Source organism: Neomonachus schauinslandi, chromosome 9, assembly GCF_002201575.2.
Source record: "Neomonachus schauinslandi chromosome 9, ASM220157v2, whole genome shotgun sequence".
Lineage (NCBI taxonomy): Eukaryota > Metazoa > Chordata > Mammalia > Carnivora > Phocidae > Neomonachus > Neomonachus schauinslandi.
In genome coordinates, this window is record NC_058411.1 from 69,978,995 (window position 1) to 70,003,651 (window position 24,657).

Below are 24,657 nucleotides of genomic sequence, written 5' to 3' on the forward strand. Positions count from 1 at the left end.
ATGTTTCTTACGGAATAGGAATGGGGGTGGGTACTGCTCGCCAGTTACCTTTAGGTGCAACTGGGGTAGAGATTGATGAACTTTCTAGGTAACATTTCGTGCTGTTTATTTCTCGTTGCATTTGACATTTTCAGTGAATACATCAGTATTCCCTTCTTGTTTGTATTTTTCACAGTTAATAGAAATGGGAAGTCCTTGCTTTTAATGATTCTACAGTGTGTTTCAAGCAAGGGAGCGAGTTTAAATGACAAATTGAAAATTACTTCACCTACAAATCATCTTGCCACCTACTCTGTTAGGAGCCTCACCATATTGTCAATTCAACTTGCCTTTTCCTTTTCTTCTTTAGAAAACTCGCTGTGTGCCCTCCTCAGTTATTCTACAATGAGTGCCAAGTCTGCTATCAGCAAGGAAATTTTTGCACCTCTTGATGAAAGGATGCTGGGAGCTGTCCAAGTCAAGAGGAGGACAAAGAAAAAGATTCCTTTCTTGGCAACCGGGGGTCAAGGAGAATATTTAACATATATCTGCCTGTCAGGTAACGAAAACCAGACATTGAAATATTAAAACAGCTTCATTTTAAAACATTTAATTCTCAGGGGTCCAATAGGGTCATAGACCCAGCTTTTGTACACATCCGCTCTCCCACTCCTGTTTCCTGTTCTCTGTTGTCTTCACCCGATCCTTATTTACTAGTGGCACCTCTACTTTTGAGGTTGGTTTGTATGGGAAAGGTTAATGAAGTTCAATTTTAAATGTATTTTCCAGTTCATTGAGTGTTTCTGCTAAGGGTTTGACAGATTTGTTCGTCCAGACTTTCCTTCACGAAGACATTGATGGAAAGTGGGTTCTCCTCTAGGATTTTTTGTCTTAGAATAATCCCTGGTCTTTGGGTAATTGTGATTACTAGCAACCTGAGTTTCACTGGCTTTCTTTTTCTTAACAGTTGCCAGTAATCAGTAATAGTTTGTCCCAAGATAAATATCAACACCTATGGAATGTGAAAAAGTAGACACAGCTCCCAAATCATTGCTTTGCCTGACAGCTATTCCTTGTCAGGAAGAGGCATCTGTTCTATTAAGCTTAGAATTTTGTTGGATTATTTTTTGTTTTCTGCTTGTGATTGTAGATGTGTGGGATTTACTGTGGATTCATACCAAGTTTTTGAGATAAAATTTGGATAAGTTTTCCATGGAGTTGCAGTGATGCTAAAGTGAATACCTGGGGCATTTGTAACAGATCTGATAATAGTTCTCTTAACTGGGCAATGAAAGGATTAAGTTTACCTTAATTCATCTTTTCTTACTTCCTTCATTTGTGACTTGAGAATAAAACTTTATTTTTGGACCCATTTTTGGATTTTTTTAAAAAAATAAGCTTCTGATCATTTATCAGAATTCATTTCAGTGTGTAGATAGGTTTGTTCCAGAAAGAATATGTAAAGATTAAAGAAAAGAAGAATATGTAAAGATAATAAGACTGTAGCTTAGTTTATTTTATTTATATTTGTTAAAGATTTTATTTATTTATTTGAAAAAGCGAGAGAACACAAGCAGGGGGAGCAGCAGAGGGAGAGGGAGAAGCAGACTCCCTGCTGAGCAGGGAACCCGATGCCGGGCTCAATCCCAGGACCCTGGGATCATGACCTGAGCTGAAGGCAGATGCTTAACCGACTGAGCCACCCAGGGGCCCCTGTATCTTAGTTTATAATAAAATGATAACATAACCTTTTGGTAAGAATGTCTTTTCAGTGATTAGGAGAAAGCTTTTATTTAAATGAATGTGAGAGAATTGACCTTGAAATATTGGCCTTTCTTTCTGAATTCCAAATAAGGTTTAGATTAGTAAAATTTGGTTATAATTGGAGGACATTTGCATTCCCCTAGCATGCTGGGCAGTGCTTGGCATATAATAGGGCCTCAGTTAATACCTAATGACTAATTGAAAGAAAGAAGTAGCCTTTCCTGATTACCTTCCTAGTATTTTGTTCATGAGATTCTAGGTCTTAAAAATATCTTCATATTCTTGGGCGCCTGGGTGGCTCAGTCATTAAGCGTCTGCCTTCGGCTCAGGTCATGATCCCAGGGTCCTGGGATTGAGCCCCGCATCGGGCTCCCTGCTCAGCGGGAAGCCTGCTTCTCCCTCTCCCACTACCCCTGCTTGTGTTCTGCTCTCGCTGTCTCTCTCTGTCAAATAAATAAATAAAATCTTTTAAAAAAAAAAATCTTCAAATTCTTAAATTTCAATTCTAGAGTTTTGCTTGCACCAATAATGAATAGAATGCATTAACAGTAAATGTTTGTGTATGTTTGGGCTGAGCCGAACATGAGCTGAGTAGGGACCCATAGTGATTCTCATTTTATTAATTTTTATTCGGTCTGTGTTTCATGGAGATTTCTTGAAGATGGGCAGTTAAAGAAAAGGTGGATGGTCTAGAAGTCCCTAGAGTTTTGCCTGGTATATACCTCTAACTGGAAAAGACTGCAGTCCTGTCTGCATGTGAGGCATATCCTGCTGTCAGCCTATTTCTGATCATGAAGTCTGCAAGAGTGAAACAGGGACTCTGCCTGCCTGTCTCGGAAATAGCAGAGCCATTTCCCCTGCCATGGGAGATCCTGACCCGGACTTATCCAATAACTGCATTTCCCTTGCCGATTACCCAGACTTCACGTTTAAAGTTTGAAACTATGAGAATTGCTTTTTCAGAATTCCCTTCTAATGGAGGAAAATTGTCCTGATAGTCTTTCTCCTTTGCATGGATTTGAACTGCAAGAGGATAGGTTGGTAAAGTAGATCTGACATTTAAGCGGATGGTTTAATGGAAGTTGGGGCAGGAGAAGGCCAGGCCAACTTTGACCCCCAAGTTTTTTGCATTTTGATTTTTCTTCTCATTGAGGAGGGAGCAGCCTTCTTTATCTTCTAACTTATGTGAAGCTTAGAGGCATATTGGTCACATCTCTGATAAGGTAATATTTTAATCAACAAGTAATTAATTACTCAGATACTTATTAAGTACTTTTTATGTGCTGAGCACTCTAGGCACAGAGCATACGGTTAGGAGAAAAACCCATGAAGCTTACTTTGTTTGATGGGGAAGGAGCAGTAGACATTAATAAACTAGTTATTAAAATAAATATGATTATTAACTGTGAAAAGGCTAAAAAGGAAAAAATGCAGTGATGGGAAAGCATGTGTGAGGAGAATTTGGCCTGGCTGGAAGAAGCCAGAGCTACGAGAAAAGTAGAACCTCCCTGGTTCTGAAAAGAGATTGTGTATGAGCCACGAACATTAAGCAGAGGGAAGAGCAGCCTCATTAAAAGACTACGCAGGATTTTGAGTTGCTCCTTTTCTCCTACTCAATCTAAGGATGACCTCTTTGTAGCTGGAATCGCATAGGCAGCTGCAAAGTGGAAGCAGAGCCCTGGAAGGAGAGCATCTTTCCTGATATTAGTGTGAACCACCAAGCTTCCTGGGAGGCCAGGCTCTTATGCTCTTGCGGTTTGCCTGATGCAAACCAGCTCTCCATTTGGAACGGGCAAAATTTGCTCAAATTAGGGCGATGTCTGCAAATAGTATTTAACCATTTTTCAAACAGAAGGAGTTAAATTTTTTTAAGGGAAGAATATCCCAGCTTTCAAAGCTTGCCAACATACGCATGTAAGCATGGGTATTTTATATATCTGGTGTCTTCCTGATTTTTGTGTGTGTGGATTTCACCACCACCACCACCCCGCCCCCAGTGTCTGGCAGAATTTAAAATCTGTGAGGTTGAGGTCTGTGATCATAAGAGTTACTATTTTTGGAGAGAATTGCATATCCTCTGGAGGAATCCAGAAAGATGCTGGAGCAGGGGAAATAAGATTATCTTTCTTGGGTTATTTAGCCGTGATTGTGTAAGGAGAGAAAATCTCTGCAGTTCATTCACGGAGCCCCAGGATAGAATTTTAATGTTTCTCACTGGACTTCCCAAATGGCGTCTTGAATGGTGTGCAGACGCTTATGTACTGACGTGCTTTGGTTTATTTGCATTCTTTTTTTTTTTTAAAGGTTTTTTTTTTTTTTAAGATTTTATTTATTTATTTGAGAGAGAGAGAGAGAGAGAGCACATGAGAGGGGGGAGGGTCAGAGGGAGAAGCAGACTCCCTGCTGAGCAGGGAGCCCAATGTGGGACTCGATCCCGGGACTCCAGGATCATGACCTGAGCTGAAGGCAGTTGCTCAACCAACTGAGCCACCCAGGTGCCCGGTTTATTTGCATTCTTAAAGCCTGGGGTTTCCACTTTTTTTTTTTGGCAATGGCTAACACTAAAAAGACTGACAATACCAAGTGTTAGCAAGCATGTGGAGCAATTTGCCCTCTCACGCTTTGCTGGTGGCAATGTAAAAATGATATAACTGCTTTGGTCAACCGTTTGGCAGTTCTTTGTGAATTCAAACATGCACTTCTGACTCAGAGACTCTAGTCTTAGGTATTTACCCAAGAGATATAAAAACATGTCCACATAAAGACATGTACACAGAGGTAGATAAGTCTTATTTATAATAACCAGTAATCAGAACTCAGATGTCCATTGACATGTGAATGAATAAACGAATTATATTCTGTGCAGCGGAATGTTCCCCAAGGAATGAATTACCAGTGCATGCAGCAACCCATGGATTACCCAAAAGCCTTATGTTGTATTAAAAAGAAAAGGAAGAAAAGACTACATGCTGTATGATTCTATTTATATGAAATTCTAGAATGGACAGAATTTAAGCTGTAGTAACTGAAAGCCCATTGGTGGTCGACAGGGTTGGGGTCGGGGACTGACTATAAAGAAGCATGAGGGGATTTTTTGCAGTGGTGTAAGTGTTCTATATGTTGATGGTGGTGGTGGTTACTTGGGTGTAAACATTTTTCACAGCTCTTCAAAATGCATGCTAAAAATGGGTATCTTTTATTATATGTAAATATATCCCACAAAATCGATTTAAAAAAAAAAAACCTGTTACAGAGTCACTAGTTGGATGATTATAAGAGTTTATTGACCTTATCTCTAGCCTGCTCTGTTAGGAGGACAGAAACTAACCTCTCCTTTATACAAATGAGAAGTTATCCTAGGTGGCCTTTTTGAGCCCTCAGACAGAAGCAGGTATGCATCATGTGAACCTGAATTTGCATCAATCGGATCTAAATGTCAGTGCCTTCTAAGCACCTTATAGCACCTGGCACATTGCCAAGTACAGATACACTATCCACTGTGCTTAAATAGAAGATGTTATTTAAATCTGTGGCTTACTACATACCTGATTATACTTTAGACTTTGAAACTTAGAACTGTTAACTCATTCAAAGTATAAAGCGAGCCCCACCCACAACAATTTCTACAGTTGGTTGCCCCCTCCATGATATTTGGGTCCATAAAACTAAACTGGAAACATGCTAAGAAATTAAAAAGCAGTTTATTATTAGAGGCCAGTTATCTACTGAACATTCCATAATTTCATGCTTAAAATCTATTTTCCTGATCCTAATGCTAGCCTTCACATTCATAAGTGAATAAAAATCTTACCTTGGCTTCTACTCATTGTCCCCATAAAAAGAAGTGTGAAGAAATTTTAATTTTTGTGATTAATACATTCTTTTACATATTTTGTTGAAACAAAATCTTAATCTTTTGAAAATGATTTCAGATTTTTAGAGAGCAAAATTTTTTTATTTAAAAAACAGTTCTGAATGGTCTTTGGTGAAATAATTTATGTAAATGGATCCCTGATGGAAGGTAATGATGTGGGATGGGAGCCTAGAACCTGGCAGTACTGCTCTTTATCTCAGTGGCTGCCAATCCTAGGTGTTCCTTAGAATCACCTTGAGAGCTTTTCAAAATCTGGATCGTGCTACTACTGCAGTCCCAGGGGGTAGTGGTAAAACATACTGTATTTGGAAAGTATTATGCTGAAGATACTAAAGCTGAGATTGAGAAGTCTTCTCGGTCTGCTTGACATAACGATACATTCTTGGTACTACATTCTATCCAAAACATACTTGTTAGTCTCTTTTGTGTTGACTGGCCATAGTCAAACCTCTGAATTTTTCTGGGCTTCACTTTATTCAACTGACAAGTTCAAAAGGTTCCTTTGGGTTCTGAGTCTGAGGATTTTGAACTCCTTGGAAGTTTTATGCCAGATCTTATTCCATTCATGTCATGTAGGGAGAAATTCAGACTGTCAATAATCCAAATGGACACTTAAAGCATTTATGAGGGTTTGAGAGCATTCTTTATAGGTTGTTACTGGAATTGGGGTAAGCAAAGTTAATTGTAAGTGATCTGGCATAGAAATTTTTTTTTAAGATTTATTTATTTAGAGAGAGAGAGATTGAGCAGTGGCAGGGATGGAGGGAGAGGGAGGAAATCTCAAGCAGACACCTCACTGAGCGCAGAGCCCCATGTGGGGCTCAGTCTTGCAACCCTGAGATCATGACCTGAGCCGAAATCAAGAGTCTGAAGCTTAACGAACCTCACCCAGGGGCCCCTAGAAAGAAATTCTTTTTATCCACTTTCTAATTCTGACTGGTTGTTATCACAAGGTCTCTAAATATTAGAAGAGAGAGAAGGGAAGAATACAAGACAGATGAAATTTGACCTTGATAGGAATGGTTTATTTAGGAATGGTGAATTGACTTTCCAAAAAGTTCTTATCCAGGATAATGAAAAAATCCACACCGAACTCAGAGGTATACAAATGTATTCACAGGGAAAGAAGAAATACAAAGCAAGTATAATAATGATATCTATTTATTATTCTTTATTACAGAAGTAGTAAATATTACTGAAACTATGAATCTTTCAGAAAATTATGTAGAAAAAAATAAAAATCATTTGTCTTGTTTGTATTATTCGTTGTAATTCCACTTAATCCTCACAACATTCCTATCTGTTAGGTGGTATGTTCTTCATTTCACAGATGAAGGGACCAGTGTTCATCAAAAGTCATGACATCCCAGCTTCACCATTTTGGGAGTGACAGACTGGGAAATCCAGCCAGTCCTTTTTACCCAACTGGCCATGCACTGCCCTAGCACCTCATTTCTTCTGACTTCGGTCATGAAAGGGGTGTGCTGTAGAGAGGGCCATGTTTTAAGGAGTAGATTCCTCCCTAACCCTTCAAAACTGATAAGACATTGAACAGTTTTGACCTACACTGTCTTATCACTTGTGAGGTTATTGACTAATAAACTCTCCTACATTTGTAATATGCATCTCTTTATTAGATTTGGCATATAAATCCAGCCATAAAACTTTAAGTCGCTCTAGAAGACAATGCAATAAAAAATTATTTCTACTATCTTGATTATAATTCTTTCTAGATCCTCTTTTATTTTATAAAAATGCAGTATCCTGTTACACTTTCAATGGAGAATTGGGCTCTTTTTTGTATGTGCATAGACATATTAGATGAAAACGTTTGTAACAATAATCCTTGGTTAGGTGGAGTTAAAAGTAGGGAGAGGGTTTTCTGAAATGTCCTCTGGCCACATAGATCCTGCCATGCACTTATCACTTGATTCAGTGCGTAGTACAGTCAGGTTGGCACCGAGCCCACCTTTGAATTAGTGGTAGTAATAATACTAGTAGTAGTAATGGTATTTATTGGGTTCCTATATCATGCATGATCCCTTCTGCTTTACATATAATAACTCATTTAATCCTTACAGCAGTGTTACGAGGTAGATAACAGTACTGTCTTCATTTTGTAGATGAGGAAACTGAGCATATAGGAGGAAATTATCTTGCCCAAGATCGTCAGCTTATGAGTTACCAAACAGGGATTTGAACCCAGGTAGTTCGATTGTGGATCTGTATCCCCTTAGCCACTGTGCTCTCCTCCCACAGAAGAATTTTATGAGAGAGAATTTCCCAAACCAGACCTCCTTTCTGTCCCTCCTTACACAACTTTAGTGATAATCATGTCTTGGTATTGCTCTGCCTTCCTACAGCCTTGGTTGGGTTCGGCTGGATGGTGACGGTCCTATACGCCAATACCCGCACTGTTAAGAAAGCATATCAGAATGACAGTGGGTGTGTTTGACTCTCAGAAAAAATTCGGAGAGGAAAATTCTGAGAGGCTCCTGACAGGAACACTGCCATGTATGAACTTGTTTTGTTCAGTTATGTAATAGAAAAAAAGTGGATGTCTGAACATTTTTTTAGAGCCTCCTTGGTGGTTCTAGAGCTCTTCCTGTGAAAACTGGTGGTAATATTTGTGTCTCCTAAAGCCTTGTGAATAGGACATTCCAAAAATGGATAACTAAGCCCTTAACAGGTATTATCTCATGTAATCCTCACAGCGGTCTTGTGATGTGGCTTCTGCTTTGCAGACGAAGTAGCCAAGGTGTCAGGTGGGTGAGTGCACGGCGCAGGGCCCGGCAGCTGGAGAGCCCATGGCGCAGGGACACACGTCCGGACGTCTGGGCCCATGGCCTTCCAAAGTGTGCATGCTTTTTAATTTGTTTTCCAGGACAGGGCTCGGTCTGAGAAACAGAACTCTCCCCTTCCTTAAAAACAATGTGACAGCATTCCTTGAGCAAAGTGTTTTAATCTCTGAGGGTTTAGAGGATATGCTGTCAACCACTTGAGCTTTTCTAGTGGTTTAGCACGCCAACGGAGTTTTCTTTTTCCATTCTCTCATGTATGCGTTCCAGTACTAAAGCCAGATGGAAACAAGGGAAAACTCTTGACAGAGACTGGTGCCAAAACATTTCATTTAAAAAGGAAACTCCATCTGTGTGCTCTTCTACCACACAGCCCACTGTTAAGAGCAGGAATCTCACAGCGGATTCACTTATGTTCAATTTGATTAATGTTGACTGATGGCAAAGGTAAGAGCAAGCATCGGTTAGGGCGATTACAAACTGAGGCAGCTCTGCTTTCTGGAACATGGCCGGTAGGCCGCTGTGTACCTGGCAGCAGCCACCGACCAGGAAGGCAGGGTCTGAATCCATGCAGATGCCCTCTTTGGTGGTGGTGATTGTCTGAGTTGCCGCTTGTAGAAGTTGGTGCTCTTTGCTGTTACATTGCAAGTTGAACATCGTCAGGATTTCATGTATGGGTCGTGTAGTCAGACACACTCCAGGATGCTGCCAGTCACTGCTACTGCCTGCTTTCTTCTATCCCCAGCTGTACAAAACACAGGCTTCGGGGTAAGACTGACGGAGGGGGAAATACTGGCTGTATTAGCTCTTTGAGACTCAGTTTTCTCATCTGTAAAATGGAAATAATATCTATGTCCCCCAAGGGCTTTTAAAAGATGAACTGAACAATATCTGTATGTAAATAAGGCCTGATACATGGGAGGTCTTCAGCTTTATGAGCAACGTTATTATCTGGACATTAAATGGGACACCCATCTCTCCTGCCATACAAAAGTAATTCATCTGCAGTTTTTTTTAGAAAACACGTTAATACACGTCTATGACAGGCTTCTGTGACCCATGTCACAGAAGACAGAACCACAGGAAAGCCCAGATTTGTCTTGGCAGTTTCCTCCCTCACCTTCCATATTTTTTTTCCCTTTCCCTCTCAAGCTTGCTTTCCCCTCCCCTCTTTGTCCTATCCCTGCCAGGGAGCTCACGGTCATCCTGGCTCCCGATTTCTAAACCAAGCTTCTCTTAATGCTCTGTTGCAAAATTATTCTGCACCAGCCCCTACCAACCTAGAAATGGAGTGGGCGGGGTGGGGGGCACATCACACTTGTGTTTCTGGAAGTCTGAAGATTTCCCCTTTGATTTCATGGGTGTTTGTGCCTTACTGGGTATACTGGATGCTGAAGTCGTTGTGTTTAGGACTCTTTATCCAACTTTGTGGGGAGTTAGAACTGGCTTAGTTGATGGAGTTCCTGTCCCTGAAATGAGAGATATTATTTTCCTACACCTATCTTCATGGGATCAAAAGAAAATTGGAAACAAAATAAACCAAAACATTCTCTGGGGTCAGTCAAGTGCACTTTAAGCAAACAGCAGAAGTGGGAGAGGCTGGTACAAACGCCTGTGGACCCAGCTTTTCAGCCCAGATCAGGTTCTTATTTGCCCAAGTCTTTCCTGTTACCCTTCCTTTAAAGAGAAAACAAGTATGAGTGATAGTCATCTCCCAGAATCCATCTCCATTACAGTCATGCTACACCATATGCAGAATTTTCTGCAAGAAACTATAAATAACCCCAAGGACAGTGAGCTTTCCAGGTTGTCCAGTACCGTGAAGAATAAATGACCAGCTAGTTAACTGTGCTCTGAGCTTGAGCACATCTCTCCCCGGCCTCCCATGTCCTATTCGTAATAGCACTTTGCACTGCTGGATTGTGTTTGTCGGTTTGCTTTCTGTTTACCTCCCCAAACTGCCGGGCCCTAGAGGGTAGGAACCAGGCTGTAGACACCTCTCTGTCCCCGGTGGAATGGATGAAGTGCCCTTGGGGTGGGGGGAATCAGGCAATATTCCACTCTCCTAAGACTGCACCATGGACACACTTTCTGGGGAGGAGCTCCGGTCTGTGAGCTCACACATTCACTCTGGGTTCTACCAGCTGGAGCTGGTTTGGCCCTTTTCGGTTTTTGTTTTTTGTTTTTCTTGCTGTTGTTCACACTAAGTTGCTGCCAGGTGATCTTGTTTTCTCTTGGAATTCATCAGGTTACTGAGCAGGAGTTTTTATTCTACCCATCAGCCCAATTACTAAGCAGAAAATATGGATTTCCCTGATTTATTCAGGCTCTTAGAATCATCCAAAATGAGCAATTTATAAATGCTTCCATTGTAACATACAGTGGGGAAGCTAAATTTGTGAAGTACCTGCATGTTTCTCCTGAAGAAAGTTCATATTATAGAGGAATAAATGACCATTTAATGGCACTGAATATATCAAAACTTTCCCTGAGTGCTCCTTCCCCACAGGAATCATATTCAGTTCTTTATTTCCTTAAAAAGGACTTTCAGGGGAAAAATGGAAACTCTGGTTTTATTAAAACTCTCAGAATAGTCATACTGCCCTCCCCGCACACACATATGCTTTTAACTCAAATTGTTTTTCATCCACCACACATGGATCCCACGTGGCTTAGGTTATAGACCCCAAGTCCAACTGCATTTCGATGTCTATATTCAGTTTCACAAATTATGCTGCTCTCAGAAGTCTACGGGGTTGGGTGGGGAGGGTGCTTGGCAGGTGGGTCTTAGATGGCAAGCCCTGATGCCTTGAGATCTGAGTTCTCATTTTCATAAAAGGAAGCAATAGAATTGAGAATGGCCCTCTCTGGTTTCCAGCTAATACGAGCGAGCAGCAGTTATATAAGTGTTTTTCTCTGGTCAGAATCTTTTCCATCTTGCAGGTAGGTAAGAATCAACTGTGTTTGGGGATCCATGACTGTTTAAGTGTATTTCTCCCAGTATATGTACGTGTGTTATCAGGAACATAGAAAGTGCCACCGACAAAAAGAACGAACAACAATAGGAAAAATCATGATTTTGGCTTTTCAGCTTCTTGTTTTTTAGTACTCTTCCCCTCTGTAATTTTCTATTTGGTCCTCTCTTTTTCATTTAACACAGTAACAAAAATTTTTATTATCCACTCTTTGTAAAGGTAATTTTAATGGATTTTTGAATACCATAGAGTATTTATCCTTTGATCTGTTGCTGGATGTTTTGTTTTTTCAATGTTCACATTGAGAAATCAGGAATTTGGGGCGCCTGGGTGGCTCAGTTGGTTAAGCAACTGCTTTCAGCTCAGGTCATGATCCTGGAATCCTGGGATCAAGTCCCGCATCGGGCTCCCGGCCCAGCGGGGAGCCTGCTTCTCCCTCTGGTCCTCTCCCCTCTCATGCTGTTTCTCTCTCTCTCAAATAAATAAGTAAATAAAATCTTTTTTTAAAAAAGTCTTAAAAAAAAAGAGAAATCAGGAATTTGGTCTTCCCTTTTTTTTTTTTGGTAATACCTATCTTACAGGTGAGGACATTGAGAATCACACGGGCTACTTGTTAAAGGAAACGTACACACTGCCAGCGAGTGGTGGGGTGAGGCTGGAACCTCAGCACTATGCGCTCTGTGCAGGGCTCAGTGGTGGACCAGCGGGAGTTTATTTCAAAACCCACATCTGCCAGAACTCCTTAAAAGTAAAATATCCCATTGTGTTTTGTGTGCTTCACGGCCAGTTAACCATCCCCATGATACTTCACGAAGTTCTGGATCAAGTTCTCTTTGAGGTACATGTGATGCCTGCTTCCATTAGGATTAGGGCATTATTTCATTTCCCTCTGCATTTGCAGGTCTACGTAGGGGTGGACGCACGCGCGCACACGCGTGCGTGTGTGTGTGTGTGTGTTTGCAGAGAAAGAGAAGAAGAAGGTCTGTGTCTTACCTAGAGTCAGCCCTTATGCTCCTCAAAAGAGGCAGATCTTCACCTTTTTGGTCTGGTTCATTTACAGATTCATTAGACATCTTATATTGTTGTTAGATGAGGAATGGAGGAAGTAGTAAATGTCAACCAAACGTATGCATACTGTTTTTCTAGGTCAGTGCATTTAATTAATGATTCACATCTGGCATTAAATCAGATCCAACATTTGGACCTACTGAGCAAATAGGCTGAGAGAAATTAACTTCTTAGGAAGTTTCATTTAGAACTCTAGAATTTTATATCTGGTAGAATCTTTAGTCATTCCCAAATCAGACACCAGTGTTCCCATGAAAACTGAGGCCCACAGCGGGTGGATGGCTTGCTTGACATCATAGAACAACTACAGTAAGGCAAAGAAAGGAAAACGGCATGTTCAGATCTTCTTGCCAGTTTGGATTTTGACCTTGGGACCGACTCTGAAGTGGGTTAGATGAGAAAGAGATGGGATTAGTTGTTAAGCTGAATTTGAGGCCAGATCTCCATGCTATTCCTTTTCACGTGTCTCTCCAGGAGCAATTTGTACCACTCACTCCTGGGAGGAGCCTCTTGGCTGCTAATCATGCAAGTGGCCATATCTCTCCTAGGGTTTGAATGTTGCAAGACACTGGGTGTGGGTTCAGCTGTCAAGGCTAAGTGTTTACTCTTATTCCCCTTCTCTGTTACTTCCTATGGGCGTGCGGATCCATAAAGTGGAGAGTGCCCAGTGAGAGTGTTTGAGGGGAAAGGCCAGAGTGCCAATTGTCTCCAAATGTACTGCGCCACCAGATCCACTGGGTTAAGAGATAAAAACAATAGAATTTTTATTTAAAATGTAATTGTTTTCCAATTTATATATTCATGCATGCTTTATAATCATCATAATATTTTAGACCAGTAATCTGAGTGTATAATTTACAAATATGCGTATATTGGCAGTTAATACTCATAAATTTTTTATTGAGAAGATGCATAGTTAAAAATGGTTGGCGAGCCCTAGCTGGAGTCCTGGGAGACGGAAACCTTTGCTACAGTAATAATTACTTCTCACCAATGGACTGTAATCTGTTCTAAAATCTCTGGCTTTTAGAGGTGGTTGCCCAAAGTAGTGAGCATACAGCTGCCCTTTGGAATCAACCTCAGCCCACACTTCCTGCCCTGCAACCCACCCCTAGTGATTCCATGGCTTTCTGCAAGGTCAAGAGCCAGCCAGCTGCTATGTGAACTAAATGTCCTAACAGGCAAGGGGCCTGTCACAGGGCTTAGCACTTGGTATTTGCAAGTGATGGGCTCTCCTTTTGGAACCTAAAATTCAGTTGAAACAGTTATTTGTTTCAGTTTTAATATTAGGTTTGATTTGGACTGGATGTAAACGTCTGTGACTTAGTTGCTTTTAGTCCACTATCGTCAGGTCGGGCCTGGTTTATTTAGTTCTGAAGCTTTTGGCCTTTTGTACTGTTTAAAACAGGGAAACTTGTATTTCCTTTCTGGACCTGACATTTATTGATTCATCCAGGGGATCCTCATTCTTTGCTGATATAGGAAAGTCCCTGGTTCCCCTATGAGCAGTTCTGTTGGAGACAGTACCTTTCCTTTTTTTGTACATAAGTACTTTCCTTTGTCAGGGGTTATATATCATATGTCAGAATCGTATAGACCATTTACTTATAGCTTGGCTATGCCAACCTTCTTTGGGAATGAAATTTTTTGAACTTAAATTCAGAGACTGTACTAGGTCTACAAAAAAACATTCAAAAGTGCCCCATCTTACATAAAGATAAACAGATGTCCCAATACCCCCTTTTCCATGGAATTTGGAACTATTAAAAAAGATCACTTTTGTTTTCGGAAATAACCTAGCTCTGAGATTGGACTTGATTTTCTGCATGTGTTTCAGAGATTATCTTTGCCCCTTTCTGCATTGCTCCTCACTTCACATGTCCTATTCAACTACTATTAGGTACTAATCTCCATTGGTCTCTTTTGCAACCCATCACGGTTGGCCACTGTTCCCTCACTCTAAAATTGTTTTCTCTTTTCCACCAACACAATGAAAAACACAGTTCCTCCAGAGTAACTGACCAGGTTAGGAGAGAGATACTATTGTTTACGAAAACTTTTTTAAAGACTGATAATAATTTGAATACCTTCTCTGAGGGCATTTGCATTTGCAGAAAGTGGCATCCCCTCTAAAGCTGTTGGTGTTGGTGATCGTCACACCGAGAGCACTTACTGAGCAACTACTACTGCCCAATATACACCTTCTCAGGGCATTAGATCTGGGGTTGGTACACACACTGTGATAAGTGGTAAACATCTGGGCATCCTGTTTTGATCATTACTCTATAGTGCTTATTTCCTTGTGTATCTGTTGGAAGCATTCATTTGTTCAGCGTGGATACTTAAGGACTCTTACTTGGAAACTTCTTGTATGGTGACAGTTTTCACCTCGAATTTTAGAAGTCAGTTGGTTAAATGGACTTTGAGTTCACTTAATTTGGCTGCTGTTGGTTTTAGCACTTTTACAAAGAGTGTAACAGAAAAAAATGCAACTTGACACTGAGGAGCCTTACATCATTTTCATAAATCAACTTACTAACCAAGGGCGCTTTGGGTCATAAATGCCTCCTTCAGTTTCCAAAAGGTGTGTTTGTGGTGTTTTCTTAAATCACTGTTAGCCAGCCTTCCAGATAAAATTCACTGGCTTTAAGACTGTGACATGATAGGGATCTTATTGCCAAGATTTTTCTATATAATATTTCAAACTCGCTTCCTTCCAAAATCTGATTTTATTTTGAGCTGCAGTACAGCTCTGTGAATGTTGAACTCAGAGGAAGAAAGGCATCTTCTTCCCCATAAAATGAGTTCTCTGAGTCTGGACTGGAAATATTTTGCAGGTCACAAGCAAGGGGAGAGCTTTGCAGAAATGAGTTTAAATTTCCCTGTGACCAGTTTAATTTTTGCCTAGAGGTAAGCATAGGATGGTAGTACTTGAAGTCTTTTGAGGATACAGCCCTTGGCATTATACAGTGTGGTTAGTGTCATAAATACTTTGGTCTGTGCAGTCTTAAACATAAGATTTGGATTGGAATGATTTACTTAGATTGGTGACTTGGATTACTCTAATTTTAGCTTAATCTCATGAGCCCAGTTAGAATTTTCAAGTTTGGGGGCACCTGGGTGGCTCAGTTGTTGAGCGTCTGCCTTTGGCTCAGATCATGATCCCGGGGTCCTGGGATCACGCCCCGCATCAGGCTCCCTGCTCAGCAGGAAGTCTGCTTCTCCCTCTCCCACTCCCCCTGCTTGTATTCCCTCTCTCACTGTCTCTCTCTCTGTCAAATAAATAAATAAATAAAATCTTAAAAAAAAAAGAATTTTCAAGTTTTGCTTTTATGAGAGATGCTTTGGAGAGCATCATTTTCCTAAATATCTAAGGGGTCTTGAAAAGATGAGAGTTCTGTGTATATGCTGACAAGTCAGGTACACCATATTGGTAAGAAGTTGCAGAAGCCCTTCTGATATGAGGCTCTTTTCTGTCATGCAGAGTAACAAATGGGGGAAAACCTAGGCCCAGAAATGGCTAATCAAGTGAGAGTTCTTTGTGCATAGTCTGTGCGTCTTCCATTTCTAGGATCAAAGCAATCAGAGGTAACTCAGTGTAAGGGCAAAGGCTTTGGAGACAGAAAAAATGTGGGTTTGAATCTGGGTTCTATTGACTGAGTGTGGGAGCTGTGTAAGCTAGAGAGCATCAACTTGGTGTTTCTGAGCCTCAGTTTTCACTTGTGCAAAATGGTGATTACAAATATCTGTCTTAGAGGACTATCGTGAGGACTGAAAAGATACGTGAGAAGACATACATAAACAGCCTTGCTTGGCCCCAGAATATAATGAATGCTTAATAAATGTTAGTTTCCTCATCATCCTCATCTGACATTTGAAAGCCTCCTTCTGTTGGGACAAGGAATGAGAGTCCTCGGTCATCTGTCAGGGACTGAACTGGAAAAGGCAAGAAAGCAACTGGTGACTTTGAAACAGGAATTGAAATTTTCTGGAGGGGCCAAAGATGGCTTCTAGTCCAAGGAGCTCGACACGTATTAGGAGCCTGATTACAAGTTTTGTCACTGCATCTTGGCTTGTATGAAATTATCCCTTCTAAAGATGGAGATTACCCATCTTTTCTGAAGAGCAAATGAGCAACAAGCTAATGGAGTTTCAGATGAAAGACAGAAGGCTGGATGCTTAATGTCATTAAATGTGCCGAAAGGTTTGGGCGTGGAGAAGAGCAGGACTGGCGTCAGACACAACTCTCTTTTGGATCTCAGCCATACCCCTTTCTAGCTGTGGCCGCAGAATGTAGCTACCCTCCGTGAACCACTTTCCTCACCTACACAACAGGGACAACTCCTACCTCATGGGCTCAGTGTGGAAATTAAATAAAGCCACCCGTAGAGAGCCTGGCACACCATAGGCCTCCGCGAACGCTGGTTGACAGTTAAGCACAGAGCTTGTCTGTGTATGGGGGAGGGGAAAAGGATCATGCAAAGTGCACATCCCTCTTCAGATTGCTTATGAGCCCGGAGAATATACTGAGCGCTTAAGCAGTGGTCCCTTCAGGGGAAGAATACAGTGGGAACCACATCTGCTTGCTTTATGGTGACACCCAAAGTGCCACGGCCCTGACCTCAGCATGAGTGCTGGACCTGTTAAGAGCTAAGTTCCAGTATTTTCTTTTGAAGTCCTGGTTGATCAGTGTATTACAAAAACACAGCGCACAAACACTCGCCCAGTGGTCAGTGTGAGAGCTTTTTTGTTTTTAAGCCGATATCCTATCAACTTTTATTTTCTTCTTAAAATGTCTTTGTTTGGGTGGAGAGCCTTGGCCTCCGGTAGGCAACAGGCAGCTTTCGCAGGTCTGCGCCCAGTCCCCAAAGAGCTTGGATTCTGAGCAGTCTGATAACACGCTTTAAGGATATAAAAGAAACTTCAGAAAACCAATTTCTGGTGTATCATTTTATTTTCTCTGTGTTCATTTTTATGCAAACTAATGCCATTCATTTTGGATTTTCTTCCACCAGTAAAAGCCTGCATCTGAGGCCTTAGTCTGTAGCATTTTAACTGTGTCCCTTCATCCCCGCAGGCGGTGGCGAAGCCCCCCGCTGCCAGTGGGCCAGCCTCTGTAACTTGGCCATGAACTCCTTCCCGAGATCTTTTCTGTGTAACTCCGGTCTTCTCTAAGGTGCAGTGATTTGCTTTTCTTAATTCAATGGACCCACATGACCAGACACCTAGTGGGCAATGTCTTCTTCATGTTCAGTTACCCAGTTACTCGCCAGCTGGAGATGACAGTCTCTTGTGCTTTTGGATGTGCCTGGGGATCAGCAGCCAGTAGCTGCATGACAGAGTGGGGAAAAAGCGCTCAGGCTTTGGGGTCAGACAGACTTGGGTTTGAATCTTGCACTGATGCCCGCTGTGTGGTATTCCCTCTGTGCCTCGGTTTCTTCAGCAGTAAAGCCAAGTGTTCGGTGTGGCTGTGAAGTGCAGAGATGACATGCGTGCAGCGCCGGCCTGTTTCCCAGCACAGAGTAGATGCTGGTGAAGTGAAGCTGCTGTTTTGTGCTTGTCGTCTCCTGCGGGCTCCCCCCGTTGGTTTAGAGCCCTGGCACTGCCTCTGTGGAGGAGGGCTTGCTCAGAGATGCAGGGCTGGATCCTCAGACCCCCTGCGGGTCGAGGGGTGCCATGCCTCGGGGAGCCCCATCCCTCCCTCACCACAGCTACCGACTGCTCACCGGAGGCCTGCCCAGGCTGCTTCCGCTGAGGCCTCAGACTCCAATTTCACTTCGCCACCTGGGTTTGAATGTCCCTAATCGTTCCTGGTGGTGAGAATTCCGTGCTACCAGTTCACCCTGCAGTCATGCCCAAAGTGGCCAGGGCATTGACCTTCCAGCCTGTTCGTCCTTCTCAGCCAAGGAGGCAACTGGGACCGCAGGGGCTGGATCAAAAAAGAGATGATCAAACTGAAGCCTTTTCCTTCCACCAGTGGGATGAAGATGGGGAGCTATAGCAGGTTCAGTGGCTGCTGTGGCAGCTGGAGGAAAAGAATCTGGATGCGTGGCTGTGGAAGCTTTGGCATCAGACTGGGGACTCCTTGGTCGGGTCCCTTGCAGTGGCTGCAAGGAGGTTGATCACTGGAACATCTGTCTACAAGGCATCCCCCTAAGGATGTTACCCTCCCTTCCTGCCATGTTCAGCACAATTTCTGTAGACCAGTAGCTGAGCATAAAAGATCTTTCGGATGGAAACAACGATAGAAATAGCTAACATTAATTGAACACTTATATGCCAGTTACCGGACTAAGCAGCTTCTGAAAGACAGAAGGCTGGATGCTTATGTACGCTCTCATTTACTCCCTTCCTACCAACCCTAGCAGAGAGGCATGGGTGCATGTTAACCCCTTTCCTCAGATGAGGAAAGTGAGGAGTTCGGGGGTTTCACTAACTTGCTAAATGTCCCAGGGCCAATAAATCCTGGCGCAGGGACTCAAACCCAGTCCTCTGTCTCCAGAGCCTGAGCACTTAACCTCCATGCATGGACAGAAGGGCTTCCTGAAGCCCCTTTCTGTGTCAGGACACGTCCCCGTCCTCAGAAAATACTCCTCTGTCACCAGAAGCGAAGGGGACATTATTGATCATTTAGTTTAGCACCACTGCCTTATAGCAACCTCACTGTATAGGAAAGGTGGTCTGTATTCTTCCTGGTGGTGGATTGTAGGGGGAACCAGACGTCATCGGCCTCTCACCATCCGGGTCTTGTACCTACCATTCTATGTCTGTAGTCACACCAGGGTCAGCTCACATGCCGGTCTTCGTGCTTCTTTCACTTAGCGAAATGCAGTGGTGAGCAAGGGGGACATGAGGGTTTCTTTGTAGGGATGGGAGTATTTGCGTCATATGTACCAGCAGAGAATGCAATACTCTCTGTTCCCCAGAGCCCTGGCTGCACTGCCTCAAGGGAATTTTTGCTTTTTTATTAAGTGTGTAGGGCTCTGCTCAGATGAGCCTGCTCTTCCTCTCCATCATGCAGAGCAGTTCAGGATTTCTTCAGCCACTGCCTCCCACCTTGCTTAACCAAACCCATTTTACGATAAAATAGAAATAAAGCAACCCTCCTCATTGGGACCCACCCTCCTTAGAATGAAATAACTTTATGTCCCCTGTTGTCACCTTAGTTAAGGAGCTGGGATAATCTTTCACACCTAGGTTTCATAACCCCTCACACGCATGCCAGAGATGATAGGTGGGCCTGTTTTCCATAGAAAAGTACTGGTCACTTTCATCTCTGATGGTGGATGACCAGCTCCCTGTCCCCCTTCTTCTTGTTAGTTGGCAGCCCTTACAGGGGTCATCAGCCCACCCTGGGAGCTCACTCTCCTTCCGCCTCCACTCCTCCAGTGCCACCCCCACGCCTCCTAGGAACAGCCAATAGTACTTAATTACTCCACATCTGCACACCCTTAGCCTTTTCTCTGTCCATTTTGAAGAAGACGCTGACCTCTGCTATTATATCAGCAACTCTAAGCCTTATGGCCTCCACTGAGCTCGAGTTAGATTCATCTGTTCAGTAAATATTTATTGAGATCTTACATGGACAAAAACAAAACTGCTTTTGTGGCATTTAGATGGGGAGAGAGCCATAAATTAAATAATCAGCTATGAAATACTGAGTTGATTTCTCTGAAGGAGAGCACAGAGCTTAATGTCTTCCATAGGAAGTGAGTGAGAAACTCAGATGCGCCGGTTGGAAAAGAGTGTACTAGGGTGTTGGGAAACAGGTGGGAACAACAGGGCCTACAGGCAAACACTGTTCCCTAGGGCAGAAGGGAGCAGACCAGTTTGAGAAACAGAAAGCCCATGTGACGATAGCCCAACAAAGGGAGGGTAAGGGACATCAGGGTAGGCCAAAGATACGTCCACGTCCTCATGCCAGGAACCTGTGAATTTTACCTTGTTTGGAAAAAAGGTCTTTGCAGATGGAATTAAATTACGAATTTTGAGATGAGATTACCCTGGATTATTCTAGTGGGACTTAAGTAACATCACATGTGTCTTTATAAGAGCAGCAAAGGGAGATCAGATGCACAGAGGAGAAGATTATATGAAGACAGAGGCAGAGATTGGGTGATGTGGCCACAAGTCAAGGAGTGTTGGCAGGTCATCAGGAGCTGGAAGAGGCAAGGAACAGATTTTCCCCAAGAGCCTTTGGCAAGAGCATGGCCTACTGACATAGCAGTTTTGGACTTCTGGCCTCCAGAACTGTGAAAAAATAAACTTAGGTTGTTTTAAACCCCCCAATTTGTGGTAACTTGTTATGACATCCACAGGCCATTTCCCTCTAACATTCTTTGTTAGTTAGAAAATCTCAGGGTTTTCGAGATTCAGACAAGGCCCATTCAGGAATGCTATAAGACATACAGAAGACTTTATTCTTACCTTCAATTTAATTGAAGTTCAAGCAGGAACATGTTTGTATATTGAACATTTTGCATATGCCCACAAATATATGAAGAAATGAAGTATGTTGGGGGATGTCTTTTTTTACTCTTATAAGCCTCATAATGTGGTTTCCTCCTCTGAGTTGGAAGGCCCTATGGTCACATCTTTTCTGGTTTTGCTTGTTGGACAAAGTATGTTGAGAGCATTAAGCAAACCAAGAGGGAAAATATTCCTTTTTCTGCCTATGCTTAGTAGATGAGGTACTTACCTGGCTCCTAATGTAATTTTTTCCCCTTGAATAACAATACTTTAAAAGCATTCAACCTAGAATTTTGTTCTAATGATAAAGAGAGTGTTAATTATGGGGTTGGGGTTAAATTGTCATGATTCAGAACATTAAATTTTTCTTGGAGAGCATGAACAGTTACAATTCTGCCACTTCAGAAATTCAGTTTTGTCTAGAATAACTCAAAAAGAGAAATATAAAATGATATTTGGTTTAACATCCTTCAAATTAGCATTTGGTTGTGCAAAATATTAGAAATGAACTTTATGGAAGTTTAGAAAAGGTTTGTGGAAAAGAAATCTATACTAATAACAGGTATATATAATATATGATAACTATTTTTATACTAACATGTATTAATTATGTGCACTTACTTAAATAGACCACTTGGGCTAGAAGCTTGAAATAAGTTTATTTGTCTTAATGGGATTTTTCAAGTATTTATTGTTTTTTAAATCTTTTTATGGAAAATTACAAACCTGCCACAGTAAAGAGAATTGCATACTGAATCCCATGTACCCATTGTCTGGTTTTGATAATTAACTCACCTGGCTAGTCATATTGCCTTTATTACCCATCCACTTCCTCTCACTAAATTACTTTTATGCAGGTCCTCTCATTTCATCCTTAAATATTTCTTTTTTTTTTAAGTTTTTATTTATTTATTTGACAGAGAGAGACACAGCAAGGGAGGGAACACAAGCAGAGTGGGAGAGGGAGAAGCAGGCTTCCCTGGGATCATGACCCGAGCCAAGGCAGACACTTAACAACTGAGCCATCCAGGCACCCCTCATCCTTAAATATTTCTATATGTATATATTTAAAAGACAGAGACTTAAAAAGCACAATCAAAATACCAATATCACAGCAAGAAATTCCTTAATATCATCAGATCAAGTCAGTGTTCAGCTTTCCCAATTGCCATGTATATTTATCTCTCATGTGTAAAAATTCAAATAGCATAAAAATTTGAATGAACTATAAAATACATATATATGTAAGGTAATGTTCATTATATCTCATACATATACATATGTGTTTATGTACAGTTCTAATTAGAACCCAGATAAGGCCTAGACAGCACAATTTTTAAATTTTTTTATTTAAAGTCAGTTAACATTATGTATTATTAGTTCCAGAGGTAGAAGTCAGTGATTCATCAGTCTTAGGTAATACCCAATGCTCATTACATCACGTATCCTCCTTAATGTCTATCACCCAGCTACCCCATCGCCTCCCCCCCCCCAGCAACTCTCAGTTTGTTTCCTATGATTAAGAGTCTTTTGTGGTTTGTAGCCCTCTCTGATTTCTTCCTTGTTTTATTTTTTCCTCTCTTCCCCTATGATCCTCTGTTTTGTTTCTTAAATTCCACATATGAGTGAGATCATTTGATAATTGTCTTTCTCTGATTATTTCACTTAGCATAACACATTTGATAATTATCTTTCTCTGATTATTTCACTTAGCATAACACCCTCTAGTTCCATCCATGTCATTGTAAATGGCAAGATTTCTTTTTTTTTTTTTTGATGCCTGACTAGTATTCCATTATGTATATATATACCACATCTTCTTTATCCATTCATCTATTGATACTCATCTGTTGATATCTGGGCTCTTTCCATAGTTTGGCTATTGTGGACATTGCTGCTATAAACATTGGGGTGCAGGTGTCCCTTTGAATCACTACATTTGTATCTTTGCGGTAAATCCCTAGCAGTGCAATCCTGCATCATAGGGTAACTCTATTTTCAACTTTTTGAGGAACCTCCATACTGTTGTCCAGAGTGGCTGCACCAGCTTGCATTCCCACCAAGAGTGTAAGAGGGTTCCCCTTTCTCCACATCCTCACCAACATTTGTTGTTTCCTGACTAGTTATTTTTAGCCATTCTGACTGGTGTGAGGTGGTACCTTATTGTGATTTTGATTTGTATTTCCTGTTGCCAAATGATGTTGAGCAATTTTTCATGTGTCTGTTGGCCATTTGGATGTCTTCTTTGGAGAAATGTCTGTTCATGTCCTCTGCCCATTTCTTGATTGGATTATTTTTTCTTTGGGTGTTGGGTTTGGTAAGTTCTTTATAGATTTTGGATACTAACCCTTTATCTGGTATGTCACTTGCAAATATCTTCTCCCATTCTGTCGGTTATCTTTTGGTTTTGTCATCTGTTTCCTTTGCTGTGCAAAGCGTCTTATCTTGATGAAGTCCCAATACTTCATTTTTGGTGAGAATTTTTACATCCATGTTCATCAGGGATATTGGTCTGTAATTCTCCTTTTTGGTGCGGTCTTTGGTTTTGGGATCAAGGTAATGCCGGCTTCATAGAAAGAGTTTGGAAGTTTTCCTTCCATTTCTATTTTTTGAAACAGCTTCAGAAGAATAGGACTTAAGTCTTTAAATATTTGGTAGAATTTCCCTGGGAAGCCATCGGCCCTGGACTCTTGTTTGTTGGGAGATTTTTGATTACTGCTTCAATTTCTTTGCTGGTTATAGGTCTGTTCAGGTTTTCTATTTCTTCCTGGTTCAGTTTTGGTAGTTGATACATCTCTAGGAATGCATCCATTTCTTCCAGATTGCCTAATTTGTTGTTGGCATATAGTTGCTCATAATACGTTCTTATAATTGTTTGTATTTCTTTGGTGTTGGTTGTGATCTCTCCTCTTTCATTCATGATTTTAATTATTTGGGTCCTTTCTCTTTTTTTTTTTTTGATAAGTCTTGCCAGGGGTTTATCAATCTTATTAATTATTTCAGAGAATCAGCTCCTAGTTTCATTGATCTGTTCTACTGTTCTTTTGGTTTCTATTTCATTGATTTCTGCTCTAATCTTTATTATTTCTCTTCTCCTGCTGGATTTAGGCTTTATTTGCTGTTCTCTCTCCAGCTCCTTTAAGTGTAGGGTTAGGTTGTGTATATGAGACCTTTCTTGTTTCTTGAGAAAGGCCTGTAGTGCCATATACTTCCCTCTTAGGACTGCCTTTGCTGCATCCCAAAGGTTTTGAACAGTTGTGTTTTCATTTTCATTTGTTTCCATGAATTTTTAAAATTCTTCTTTAATTTCCTGGTTGACCCATTCATTCTTTAGTAGGATGCTCTTTACTCTCCATGTATTTGAGTTCTTTCCAACTTTCCTCTTGTAATTGAGTTCCAGTTTCAAAGCATTGTGGTCCAAAAATATGCAGGAATGATCCCAATCTTGTGGTACCGGTTGAGACCTGATTTGTGACCCAGGATGTGATCTATTCTGGAGAATGTTCCATGTGCGCTCCAGAAGAATGTGTATTCTGTTGCTTTAGGATGGAATGTTCTGAATATATCTGGGAAGTCCATCTGGTCCAGTGTGTCATTCAAAGCCCTTGTTTCCTTGTTGATCTTCTGCTTAGATGATCTGTCCATTGCAGTGAGGGGGGTGTTAAAGTCCCCCACTATTATTGTATTATTATCAATGTGTTTCTTTGATTTTGTTAATTGGTTTATATAA

The 24,657-nt window shown here is 41.4% G+C and overlaps 1 protein-coding gene across 3 annotated transcripts in view; it reads left to right on the top strand.

Moving 5' to 3' along the window:
* Nucleotides 1-353: 353 nt before the first annotated feature.
* STXBP6 (syntaxin binding protein 6) overlaps nt 354-24,657 on the top strand; it is a 170,114-nt gene continuing 145,810 nt past the window's right edge. For all 3 annotated transcript variants that reach the window (XM_044917834.1, XM_021695346.2, XM_044917835.1), the window contains exon 1: nt 354-538. In XM_044917834.1, coding sequence (XP_044773769.1) covers nt 385-538 — 154 coding nt within the window. In that variant the 5' untranslated portion in view covers nt 354-384. The remainder of the gene's footprint in view (nt 539-24,657) is intronic.